Here is a 14,127-nt window from a genome sequence, read left to right on the forward strand (position 1 = left end):
AATTCCCCTCTCCTGTCCGTTACAAACTCTATACTCTATTAGAAACTTTAATTAATTGAAAGAAAATTTTATAAGGTATCGAAATCCCTCTTAGTCTCCTACATATACATCACAGTCTCAACACTTTATCCACCCACGTTTGGAAAACATAAAAATACAACATCCAAAAACAATGTACTTTTTATACTCTATATCAAAACATGTCTTGGCCCTGGTGGCCACACAAGTGCTCCTTAATTATACGCAGCGTTTCGTCTTTGAACATGACCAATTCGTATCTAAACCACAAATGCTTAGTCAGTCAAGGGAAATACAAGCCAGGAAGTGTGCATGAGAAAAGCCTAGAAGCTATCATCCATTCCATCTCGGTTGGTGAAAATGTCAATAGCGGTTACGACATGATGTCTTTTGGTGACGGTCCAGATCTAGTCTGCGTTATCCTCCAATGCCGTGGTGACTCCTACGGGTCCAAGTGCCGCTCCTGCTTTGCCTCAGCCATAGCCGGGGTAACGTCACTTCAATATTATTTATTAGCTGCCAAATATTTACATGATAAATATGTGTACACACATGTCAGTTTTGGTTACATCTTAGCGATATTAAAATATATAACAGACTAGAAAACTATACCTTATATGTAAATTAGTCCATGCAGTGTTGATATTGATTGTGGCTTTGATATGCAAAATGTATATGACAGCTTCGTAGGAGATGTCCGAGATATAAAGGGGGAATAATATGGTTCGACCAATGTCTTCTCGAGATTTCTTCGATCGATACTGTAGGGCAGCTCAATTACGATGACAGTTTTTGTATGTCCAACGCAAAGAATGTGGGAGATAATCCATATCTATTCATACTGAAGTGGGATACTCTCTTCGACAATATATCACGTATAGCCATCACTGAAAAGAATTAAAATTTTAAAGATGCCAACAAACCGGCACTATATGGGGCGGGGGAGAAGAGGATCGGGACAAAGAGGAAGATGTATGGAATGGTTCAATGTACGGATGACTTATCTGTTAAGGCTTGTCAAGAGTGTCTGGTTTCTAATATCTTGAAGTTTCAAGATTGCTGGAAAAGTGGTACGTAAACGCGGTGCGAGAGTTTTGGGTAGGAGCTGTACAGCTAATGAAACTTTAGGTATGAACTTTACCCTTTTGTTAATGCCAAAACCGGTCCTAATTCTTATTTGAAGAGTTAATGAAATTTTAAAAAAAATACAGGTTTTAGAACTTTTTTTTTTTTTTTTTGTAAATTATCAATTTTCGTTTACATTAATTAATTATTTTATGTAGAAGAAATCTTATGATGTAGTTAAAATAAAGGGAATTATCCTTTTATTGTATTCCATGATATTTTCATGTTTTTATTGCACTAAATGACACTTTTTAATAGTTATACCGTTTGCCTTTGATAAAATACACAATTTATATTGTACGTACTCCGAATAATTCTGATATAGAAATTCTAAAACGTTGACAAGAAAAACCGAAAAATTCTAAAACATGTGGTGTAAGTACATGTGAAATTCTACATATCACTACGTACATATATCACATTAAAACTCTAATACATGTGAATGAACGTATTTTCATATATAATGTACGTAGATCTATCTGAAATTCAATTCTAAACCATTCTGTTTCTGTATATCAAAACTAAAACGACATATAAGTACATGACAAACACTATTTTTCATTAAGTGTAATTGGGTCTTTGAACCCACCAAAGTATCATCGAGTGCAATAAAATACTCATGGGTGTCATGAGATGTAATTTACACTCTTCATCATCTTTGTATAATATGCAACTATGTTAACCATTATGGCCTCTATTCTCCTGTTATAGAGTTTTCCTCGTTAAGCTATTTTAGTTCTCTCTCAAGAGCTAGCTTTGAAACATTTTAGATGATCAAATTTATCAAAAAAGAAATAAAATTTAAATTAAAGCAATTTTCTTATCTGGAGAGACACAAACTTAACACTCATAGCAGTTATTAAGTTATACTCCTGTATGCTAATTAGATGAAAGTGAAAATATATTGGGATCTGGTCATGTTTGACCGAAACAAAAGAATCTAATAATTATAGAAGTTAACCATTCCTTCATTTCAGGTCGTCACTGTATAATCATGTGGTTGTGAGAGAGTTTGAACTCAGTCACACCTTTGAAATTTTACTTTTTCGTCAGCCCTTTTGTCACCGCAAATACCAATAAAAATAACTTCTTTCATCTCCGTTACAAACTCTCAACATTTCTTCTAGAAACTGAATTTATCAATAGACTTTCGTATAAGGTAACAAAAAACTGTAAACTATATATCACTTATCTCCATTTAATATCCAAATTCCTCCAAGTTTCCTACATCAAAATCAAAGTCTCAACGGTTTATCTAAAAAATTAACACTTCCGTTTGGAAAAACATAAAAATAAAAAATCCAAACAATGTACTCTTCATCCTCTATATCAAAAAGCCTCGTTTTAGTCCCTATCTTGGTCGTGATGGCAACACAACTTCTCCTTATGCGCACCGTTTCTTCTTTGAACATGACCAATGCGTACCTGCACCACAAATGCTTAGTTAGTCAAGGTAAATATAAGCCGGGAAGTTTGGACGAGAAAAACTTCAATGCTATCATCAAAAGCTTGTCGAATGATACGGATGCTTTTCGTGCGGGTTACAGCAATGATGGCCTTCGGTGATGAACCTGATATGGTCTCCGTCACCTTCCTGTGCCGTGGCGACTCTTACGGACCCAAGTGCCGTTCCTGTTTTGCCACCGCCCAATCTGAGGTAACGTCAACTGAATATTATCAATTAGCCGTCACGTATGTGCATGCATAAATATCCCCACACACGTCAAATGATTGCATCTTAAGAGAAACTATATCTTACATTTAAATTAGTCCATGCAATGTTGATATTGATTGTGACGTTGAAATGGAAAATGTACATGACAGCTTCGTAAGAGATGTCCGAGAGACAAGGGGGGACTAATATGGTACGACCATTGTCTTGTCGAGTTTTCTTCGTCCGATACTACAGGGCAGATCAATTACGATGATGGTTTCTGTATGCCCAGCGCGAAGAACGTTAGTGGTGATCGGATTTCTTTCGAAAAGTCGTTATTGGTTCTCATCAGCGATTTGACACGTATAGCCGTCACTAAAAACCAGAAGCCGGCGCTGTATGCGGCTGGGGAGAAGAGGCTGGGGAAGAAGAAGTTGTACGTAATGGTGCAGTGTATGCTTGACTTATCTGATAAGGGTTGTGAGGAGTGTATGTCACATAATGTCGTGCATTATCAAGATTGCTATAAACAAAAACAAGGAGCTAGAGTTTTAGGTAGGAGCTGTAACTTTAGGTTTGAGCTTTACCCTTTTGTTGACCAGAAGAGCAGTCCTAAATAATCAAATTGTCAAGGAATTTCAATTATTCTATTGGTCCAGATTTTTTTGTTAAATTTGAATTTTACTTTACAAATATTAATTATTTTATTTAGAAAAAATCATATGATGTAGGTAAAATAAATTTATATTAGGCTTTAAAAAAAATATTCTAAACTAGTTTTTGAATTTGTTGTGTAATTGTTTCTTTTAAGCAATTTGGTTGTATAAAGAAAATCATAAATTAAATCGATAAACATTGCATAATATGCTTGAAAAATAGAACATATCTATATTTAATCATGGTAATTAGTTGAAATGATTGATAATTAATAAAATAAACAGAATTGAGAAAGTAAAGTGTACTCCTTTCAACATTTTTTTTAACAAATAATAAAATGAGGTCTTGATCGCTCTCCCAAAAACAATTCTTTTTGTTTGACATCCTCAAAAACCAATTTTTTTGAAAAAAAAAACAATTTTTTTCAACTTTTGGATCAGAAAGTATTCGGGAGGACAAACTCATTTTTTCCTTCCATAGAGCATCCTAACTATGCACTACTTCAATGTATCGTCATCTTCCTTTGTAAGAGGCAGCCGGAGAAGCATAGCTATACCAAATGTCATAAGTATTATTCCCTCGATGAAAGAGTCACCTACCCTAAGCTCTATTATGAACTCCGAGCATCCAACATTCCATAAATGAACAAATTCAACTGTTTAGAGGATCTCGAAAATCCAGTGCAAGTAACAGGATATTTAAATGAGAAAAAGATAATCAGCTATACGACGTATAACACATAACTTTAAATTGTTATAAAAGTTAAATTTTCGGTGGGTTTGATCATTTTTGTATAATATGCAACTATGTTTCACAATTATGGTCTCTCTTATCTTGTTGTAGAGTTTTCCTCGTTAAGCTGTTTGAGACTTTTAGTTCTATCTCAGGAACTAGCTTTTAAACATTATAAATTAAAGCAATTTTCTTTAATAAATATGTTATATAGAAACACACAAACTTGATTAAATAGCATATATATACATATATAATTTGATGAAATCTGAAAATTGGGATTGATCATGTTAGACAAAAAAGAAGAAAGAATCTTGTAATTATAGAAAGCAACGATTTCCCCCAGAATTGGCTTATATAAGCTAATCTAATAAAATTGTTGACAAAAAAAAAAAAAAAAATCAATGATTCCTTCATTTCAGGTCGTCATCGTACAATCGTGTGATTGTAATTGTTTGAACTCAGTCACACCTTGGAGCTTTTACTTTTTCGTTGGCCCTTTTGTTGCCACAAAGTTCCTCCCGAGTCTCCTACACAAAAATCACAGTTTCAACGCTAAAAAGCTATATAAAAAATTCCCTCTTGAAAAAAAAAAAAAAAACCAAAATAAATCCAAAACAATGTATTCTTTATCCTCTGAATCAAAACGCTTCATTCTAGTCCCTATCTTGGTCGTGGTGGCCGCACAACTCCTTCTCGTACACAGCGTTTCTTCACTAAACCTTACCAATTCGTATCTCCAGCACAAATGCTTAGTCAATCAAGGGAAATACAAGCCGGGAAGCCAGCACGAGAAAGCCCTCAATGATATCATACAAAGCTTTTCAAAAGATTCGGAAGGTTTTCATACCGGTTTCAGCATGGAGGCCTATGGTAAAGAGCCTGATATAGTCGCCATCACCTACCAGTGTCGTATCGATTCTCGCGGGCCCAAGTGCCACTCCTGCGTTGTCACCGCCGGTTCTGAGGTGACATATTTGAGTATTACTAATAGTAAAGTAGTCGATTTACTATTCAAAATTAGCAAAATACCTAGTTTTTACTATCATACACTATTTTGATAATTTTCAAGTCCTCAATCAAATGATTTAATGTGATTTGTACATCAAATTTAGTGTACATATGCACATCTACATATACATTTTTACAGGGGTTTTTTGCATTAATTCATTTGGATCCGGGTTTTACCCGGGTTTAACTCTATTCGGATCTTGGATAAGCAATTTTAAGAATGTTGTAATAAAAACAAACGAATATTTTGACTATAACTACTCTAACAATTCGGTTTAATGATATTCCCTAAATTATTTGCCACATTAATCGGCAACAATCCTTATAATATCTAATTGTTACGAATATTTGCACAATCTAAACTAATTACTCATTTACTCTATATATATATCCGAGATTATTGGTATTTCCTTATCTATAATTCATATAATCTAAAAATATATATATTTGATCTCAATTAATATCTTCTGACTCAACTAATTATTACTATCAAATTCTTAATCAATGGCATATTCCTTGCATCTATAATAAATCCGGGATTTTATTCTATATATGCTATTGTTACAGAGATATTATACTTCTTGTGCAAGATTTCCGTCACTAATTAACACATATGGAAATCTACATCTTAAACCACTATAAATAGAGTTATCATCTACGTCTTCTACGGTTATATCAGATCCCAAAACAACTTTAAAATTTCATTTTTTCAGTTATACAATATCAGATCCGCACGTATGTGCTGGTGATAGGTCACCGTGTTCTTCACGGCGTTCTGGAGAATGTTTTAGTTACTCCAGCTTCAGGAAACGCGTTATCGACGGCGCGTCATCGGCGTAACGTCGGATCAACCGGAAGCCACCGTGTCTTCTCCCTAAGCAAACTAGAGTTATGTTGTTTTCCCTGTCAGACAAATCCTGTTGTTAAATTTCACATAATTTGTTGAATAATTACTGGACGCTTAGGTTTTAAATGTTTTTTTTTTCTTGGCAGAGACTTAAGGTTTATGTGTGTCTTCCAGGTTAAATTATGGTGGATAACTCAGAATGGGTACTAATGGGAAAGTGATTCCTTGCGAGACTCAGTTTCTAATCGTAGAGGCAAACCAAGGATCTGATTTATGAGGAGGAGATCAATCTTCTTCGTACGTTGTATTCTTGCCTATACTTGAAGGAGATTTTAGAGCTGTTCTTCAAGGGAACGAGGCTAATGAGCTAGGGATTTGTCTTGAAAGCTGTAAATATATATAATCCACTAATTAGTTTAAAATTTTTGTTAGATTATCTCTGAGATTTATGGTTTGTATGGTCAAGGTGATCCAACTGTTGACCAATTCGAGGGGAGTCATTTGGTTTTTGTGGCTGTTGGCTCCGACCCTTTTGATGTCATTACCAAAGCTGTCAAGTATGTGACGTTTCTTAACTCAAACTTATTATTGATTTTGTTCTTTATATCCCAAGTGTTAAGAATCTTTGTCCCAGGGCTGTTGAACAACATCTTCAGACATTTTCACACCGAGAGAGAAAGAAAGTAAGGAAACTCTGAGAACGTTTTATGTGATCTTTGATTATATATACATACAAAAAATGAACTCTGAAATTTCCGTGTTTTGGTTTTGTACAGATGCCAGATATTTTGAAGCTTTTCTAGCTATCAATCCTTTTTCCTCATGACAACATAATTATCTCTCTTTTTTTGAAACAATATAAATGGTAATGATTACGTTTTTGTTTATGTTTATATGAACTTTCATGTTTTATTATTCTTAACTATACTAAATATTTGATGTCTTGTGCAGATGATTTGGTTATGATTTGGGTTTCAGGAAAGGTCAAGAGTAATGTTGAGGTTTGTAGATTTGGTTGAGAAACACAGCGAAGAACTCGCGTCTCTAGAGACTTGGGACAATGGCAAGCCTTACCAACAATCCAAGACCGTAGAGATTCCAATGTTTGCAAGATTGTTCCGTTACTATGCTGGTATCATAAAACGAACTTAAATCTTGAGAATTCTGGTGAAATTTTCTTGCTTTTGTGTTAATTTCTGTGAATGAATATTCTTGGTTTTGCTTTGATGTGTAGGATGGGCGGATAAGATTCATGGACTAACAGTTCCAGTTGATGGAAACTATCATGTTCAAACATTGCATGAACCCATAGGTGTAGCTGGACAGATCATTCCTGGGAATTTTCCGCTTTTGATGTTTGCTTGGAAAGTTGGTCCTACTCTTGCTTGTGGTAACACCACTGTCCTTAAAACCGCTGAGCAAACACCTCTCACGGCTTTCTATGCTGGCAAGCTTTTACTTGAAGTAAGATACATGCGATAAATTATCTTATTTTCTTCTCTAGGAAAAGAAAACTTTTATGAGTAACAATGTTTCTTGTGAAATTTATGATAGGCTGGTCTTCCTCCTGGAGTTCTGAATATAGTTTCTGGATTCGGTGCAACAGAAGGGATGCCCTCGCGAGTCACATGGATGTAGACAAGGTAGAGATATTTGTTTACTTGGTTTTAACTTCTTTAAGAAACTATATTATCTTACATTGTTCTTTTTTGATTCAGCTTGCTTTTACAGGATCGACTGATACAGTCAAAGTTATACTTGGATTGGCTGCCAACAGCAATCTTAAGCCGGTAACTCTGGAACTTGGAGGGAAATCACCATTCATCGTATTCGAAGATGCTGATATTGATAAGGCCGTATTGCACACTTTGCCCTCTTCTTCAACCATGTATTGTCAATAGTAGAATATATACCTTGAGCTAAGCTGACTCATTTTCTTAGCTGGTTCTGGAGATAGTGTTGAGTAATGTTTTTGTAGGGACAATGTTGCTGCGCGGGGTCTCGGACATTTGTTCATGAGAAAGTGTATGATGAGTTTGTTGAGAAATCAAAGGCACGGGCATTGAAACGTATTTACAACGTTTTTATGATAGTTTGTAATTAAGTCTCTTAAATAAAGTATTGATGAGCTATGATAGTTTTTTTTTTCATATTTTGAACATTAACAAATTTTCTAATTTGATTAAGCTAATGTTGATTAGTGAGTGTTACCAATCGAAGTTGCATTTGTGCTACGTTGGTTGCTGGAACGACGATGATTCGAGACAATTAGATCTTATAAGTGATGGTAAAGCTAAGTTGGTTTTTGTAAGTGATATTAGAGAGAGAATGGACGAGATTCTGCAAGTCATCGGGATATAAACCAATCTCATCAAGTAAAACATGGTAGTGAGCTGGTCTTGAAGTTCCCTAAGTCATTATCGAGAGAAACATTATGTAGAGTTGAGTGTAATAAAAGTGTGAGGAGTGAAGCTTTCTGAAAAATAAATTCAGTTTTTTTTTGTCTAAACTTACTGTTATTCCTGCATTAGCACACATAATTTATAAGATTTTTAAACTTTATACTACGGGTGAAATCCTAGAATTGACGGGTTTGGTTCGATAATAATACGAGACAGTATACTATGGGTGAAATCCTAAAATTAACAATAAGAATATAATTGTACAATCTTAAACACTAAACAAAACAAAAAATATTAACAAAACAAATACAACTTAAAATTTAATATTTGTTTAAACGCATCTTGATTCTTTTATAAGAAGTTTACACATTATAAATATTTAAACTTTATACTATGGGTGAAATCTTAGAATTGACGGCATTGGATCGATATTAATACAGGATGATATACTACGGGTGAAATCCTAGAATTAACAATCAAAATACAATTATACAATCTGAAACACTAAACAAAATAAACAATATTAACAAAACAAATACAACTTAAAATTTCAAAATTTTAGTTATAAAATATCGTTTGTGGTGTATTATACATTTAAATTAAACAAAACAATAGCATATATTTATAGATCATCCTAAAAAAAATATTTGTTTAAGAAAAATATAGGCCCGCGGTAAATATATACATTTAAATTAATAAAAAAATTCATATATGTCAAATAAAATATTTAAATTAATAATTCAAAAAACATCAAATAATATTTAGTCCCGCGGTGTACCGTGTGTTAACATCTAGTAAATATACACAATTTTATTCTTACACTCATTTAATGTACATTAAATAAGCTGTACAGATAAAAATGTGTATATTTCTATATTTGATATCTCTATACTATTAAAAGAGAAATACAAATGAAAATGGGTCGGGTTAAAATCAGAAAATTGACCCGAAATTCTGAAATCGGATCTTTGAAATTTTTTTGGAATATAAATTCGAATTAATAATGAAAAATCGAAATAAAATCAAATATTTATGTAAATCAAATAGAATCTGATTGTACTTATGGTAACTAATAATAAAAACATATTCCAAACAATATTATACATTAATTACGTATACTAAATTTGTTCATATATTTTTGGGACTAATTTCATAACAATCAACGTTTTTGTCATTAATTTCGCTCATTTTAGCCAATTATCATTAATTGAAAGATATTTTACTTGCTTCTAAAGATTTCTAGAAAATTTATCATAAATAACCCATCTGTTTTATAAATTAAATTAATATTTTTCTTTTTGTAGTGTAAATTAAATAGATATTTTTATTTTGGTTGTGTAAATTAAATAAATATGAAATCCATGTAACTAATTTTAATTTAATTAGATTAAATCGAAATTATGATATTTTCATACCTATAGCTTACCAAAGAAGTTTAATTTTCAATTTATAAAGATTTCTTGAATATGATTTTAGAATTATTCAACAAGATGATAAGTATTTATTAAATTTTGTGAATCATGAAAAATAATAATTAATTTTTAATCATTATACTTCATCTTTCAATCTCTCATCTAACAAATAAGATACATATTCTATTATTACTATGTCTAAACTTCATTTTGTTGTATGACTAAATAATATTCTCATTAGAACTGTCAAAGCGAGTTGATTCGTCCCGTTAAGTCTATTTTGCGATAGACAAAAAATATTTTGACTTGTAGTTGGTCGGTCCGCACGACCCGTGGGGAGCATATAAGAAATACAAACCCGTCCCGCGAATGTATGCGGATTTGCGGGATTGTCCATGGATTTTGTTTAAATAATTTTAAAGTAACCAAAATTTAAAATACTACTAAAATAAATAAATAAATCAAAATACTATTAAAAGTTTGTTTAAATTACCACATGTTGAATAAATTATAATTTTATCAATAAATACTAATATGCGGGCTGATCCGCCAACCCGCGGATGAAAACCGATTAAACCTATGACCCACTGCGAATTAATCCATGTGGCTCGCTTATTTGCGGGTTTAATATATTTTCCCAAATCTGCCCCATAGTGAGATGATGTGGGCTGGACCCGCGGTTTTTGACCTATTTTGACTGCTCTAATTCCCATGAATCGTCTAATTTTAGAATTTTAAAACACAAAATTCTATTTTGTAAATCATAATTATTACGATGGATATATTTATAAACAATTTTATATTTTCTCTACAATTCGTTATTATGAATATTTATAAGTATACTACACGATTCGTTCTACTAAAAAACACACACAATATTAAACATAACATATGTAAACCAATATTCTCCCGCGGTGGACCGCGGGTCCGATCCTAGTAAATATGTACATTTATAAGCTGTACAGATAAAAATGTGTAAATCTCTATACATTTGTACACTTAATTAATTTTACAGATAAAAATGTGTGTGTAATATATTTGAAATCATCAAACAAAATGTATACCAAATTATAGAGAAAAAAAGATTTTTATGTACCTCAAAGTTTTTAGAAAATAAATTTACAATGATGTGTATTTTAATTATTAGATTTGAGGGAGAGTGTAAAAAGAAAGAAAAATTAAATTTTAAAGCCGACAAGATTTTTCTTCTATTATACCGAAAGATTTATTAAAAAGAACAATGAAAGGTGATGATTTCTCATAATTTGCAATTAATAATAAATCTAGACGACAAAAAAAAAAAAGAAAGGTGATGATTTTCCTAATTTTAAATAGTAAAGTGGCTACTTTCCATATTAAGTCTTCAAAACGGACTATTTTTCCTACTCACCCTTACTAATAAGCTAGCTTTTACATAATGTATAAACATGCGTGCAGAGACTATATATCTTATACTATGTAAAGTAGTCCATGCAATGTTGATATGGATTGTGGCGTTGATCTGAAAAATGTCTATGACAGCTTCTTCGTAAGAGATGTCCGAGAGATAAAGGGGCAATAATATGGTACGACCAATGTCTTGTGGACTTTTCTTCGTTAGATACTTTTGGGCAGATCAATTACGACGACAACTTCTGTATGCCCAGCACGAAAAACCTGATCGGCGATTCGATTTCTTTTGAAGAAAGGTTGCGTCTCCTCGACAATCTGACAGAGATGGCCGTCACGAAAATAGATAGAAACATAAAAGGTATAAAAAAAGCAGTACTGTATGCGGCGGGGGAGAGGAGACTCGGGAAGAATAATCTGTACGGAATGGTGCAGTGCTCTGGTGACTTATCTGTTCAGGGTTGTAATGAGTGTATGACATATTATACAGTGCATTTTCAAAATTGCTGGAAAAGCAAACAAGGAGTACGAGTTTTGAGTAGAAGCTGTAACTTTAGGTATGAGCTTTACCCTTTTATCAACCCCAAGGGTCCTTACTATACCAAGTTCTAAAGCAATTTGACTATGTTGCTTTTAGAATATTTTTCTTTTCTTTTAACTTCAAATTTCCCGTTATTTAAGGTGAATTGTTTTTCTATTATTTAGTAAAATATATATGATGTAGTTGAAGTAAATTTCTATCAGTTAAGTAAACGATTCTATATAATTAATTTTTGAATTTTCATTCTTTATCTTTAGAAATTGTTGACTAGGGTGATTAATGGTTAGATAGACTTGTTATTGATGCTTATTGATCATTTGATTGCCTTTAGAAATTGTTGATGTTAAGTAAAGGGATTAATATCATGGAAATGAATTAGTCTTGTTTGGTGATCTATTACCTAAGGATCACACTTGTTAGGAGTTGTATTAAGCTCCATAAATCATGTCTTGATCATCTTTATCGAATACCTTAACCCGGGATTTCGTCTTTTATTATCAAACCACTTTGTTTGATTTTGAATTGTGTTAGTCTTTTGCATATTGTTTTCTTTTGCTTTAATTTGTATTATTTGATTTTAATTGCTTGGTTTAGTTAAGTTTGTATTAGAAAACCAAAATCAAACTCTTGTTAAGCTTAAATTTAAGTAAACTTCTGTATTCTTGATGAATTAATTAATTGCTCTATGTGGTTCGACCCTAAGTACTTTAATGATGGGATCATTAGTGCATTAGGAATTTAATTGACTAAAACACTATATCAGAGAACAAACTCATTTTTTTCCTTCCAGAGACCATCCTAACTATGCTACCTTTGTAAGGAGCGGTGGGAGAAGCAAAGCTGTACCAAATGTCATAATTAGGAGTCTGATTCGATTATTCCCTTAATGAAAGAGTCAACTAGTTGATGCTCTACTGTTAACTACGAGCATCCAACATTCCCTATAAATGAACAAATTCAACTGTTTATAGGATCTCGAAAATCCGATCCGAGTAAGCGAATATTTAAATGGGAAAACTATAGCCAACTATACGATGTAAATCACATAAATTTTGAAATTCTTATAAAATTTAAATTTTCTATGGGATTGGCCATTTTTATATAATATGCAACTATGATCAACCATTGTGGCCTCTCTTCTTCTGTTTGTAGAGTTTTCCTCGTTAAGCCGATTTAGACTTTTAGTTCTATCGCAGGATCTAGCTTGTAAGCATTTTAAATTAAAGCAATTTTCTTTAGTAATATAGTATATAGAAACACACAAACATGCTAAATATACTATTAGATGAAATCTGAAAATTGGAATCGACCATGTTAGAAAAAAACCAAGAATCTTGTAATTATAGAAATCAACAATTCCTTCATTTCAGGTCGTCATTGTACAATCGTGTGATTGTAATTGTTTGAACTCAGTCACACCTAGGAGCTTTTACTTTTTCGTCGGCCTTCTTGTTGCCACAAAGTTCCTCCCGAGTCTCCTACATAACATCAGTCTCAACGCTAAAAATCTATATAAAAACACCCCTCTTGGAAACAAAAATAGAAAATAAATCCAAAACAATGTATTCTTCATCATCTGTATCAAAAGGCTTCGTTCTATACGCTATCGTGGTCGTGGTGACCACGCAACTCATGCTCGTACGCAGCGTTTCTTCACTAAACCTTACCAATTCGTATCTCCAGCACAAATGCTTAGTCAGTCTAGGGAAATACAAGCCGGGAAGCGACTACGAGAAATCCCTCGATGATATCATCCAAAGCTTTTCGAATGAAGATAAAAATTCGTATGGTTACCGTGCCGGTTTCAGCATGTCAGCCTACGGTAAAGAACCTGATATGGTCGCCATCACCTACCAGTGCCGTATCGACTCTCGCGGGCCCAAGTGCCAATCCTGCGTTGTCACCGCCGGTTATGAGGTAACATACTTGAGTATTACTTATATAGATATGCGTGACATGCAGGCCCGGCCCTATGGTAAAGCAGATGAAGCATTGGCTTTAGGCCACATTATATTTAAACAATTATAAGGCCACATTTAACTAAAATGGTCGTGCACTTAGGTAATAGTCACCAGCCAAGTTCTCGAAACATATTAGTTAGACAGGTCTTTTTTTTTGTTTTTGGACAAATTGATTTTTTTGGACAAAGTTAGACAGCTCATTTTCTGTCTTTACATCACTTTACTTTGTTTATATTACATATGTGTCCCTTATTATTATTTCTTCTACAATAACTTTCTTTTTTCTAACTCCTAACATTCTAAATTTATTGCTATCAAAAAAAAAATAATTCTAAATTTCTTAAATATATTCTCAAAAACCTATAATAATATTACAAA

At 32.9% G+C, this 14,127-nt stretch overlaps 2 protein-coding genes and 3 pseudogenes across 2 annotated transcripts in view; all 5 read left to right on the forward strand.

Annotated features, from left to right (window-relative positions):
- The first annotated feature begins 158 nt into the window (after positions 1 to 158).
- Positions 159 to 1,223, forward strand: LOC9319393 (annotated as a pseudogene).
- A 137-nt stretch (positions 1,224 to 1,360) lies between these two features.
- LOC9319394 lies at positions 1,361 to 3,496 on the forward strand (annotated as a pseudogene).
- Positions 3,497 to 3,903: 407 nt separating this feature from the next.
- Positions 3,904 to 11,905, forward strand: LOC9319396 (cysteine-rich repeat secretory protein 18). The gene is made up of 2 exons (XM_021033839.1): positions 3,904 to 5,154; positions 11,380 to 11,905. The coding sequence occupies exons 1-2, from the start codon at positions 4,591 to 4,593 to the stop codon at positions 11,857 to 11,859; spliced, it is 1,044 nt and encodes a 347-aa protein (XP_020889498.1). The 5' UTR covers positions 3,904 to 4,590; the 3' UTR covers positions 11,860 to 11,905.
- Positions 6,244 to 8,194, forward strand: LOC9319395 (annotated as a pseudogene).
- Positions 11,906 to 12,875: 970 nt separating the features above from the next.
- Positions 12,876 to 14,127, forward strand: part of LOC9319397 (cysteine-rich repeat secretory protein 18) — a 2,200-nt gene continuing 948 nt past the window's right edge. Inside the window, exon 1 of the mRNA XM_002883284.2 lies at positions 12,876 to 13,705. Coding sequence (XP_002883330.1) covers positions 13,349 to 13,705 — 357 coding nt within the window. The 5' untranslated portion in view covers positions 12,876 to 13,348. The remainder of the gene's footprint in view (positions 13,706 to 14,127) is intronic.

The sequence above is a fragment of the Arabidopsis lyrata genome (assembly GCF_000004255.2).
Source record: "Arabidopsis lyrata subsp. lyrata unplaced genomic scaffold ARALYscaffold_3, whole genome shotgun sequence".
Taxonomy (NCBI): Eukaryota; Viridiplantae; Streptophyta; class Magnoliopsida; order Brassicales; family Brassicaceae; genus Arabidopsis; species Arabidopsis lyrata.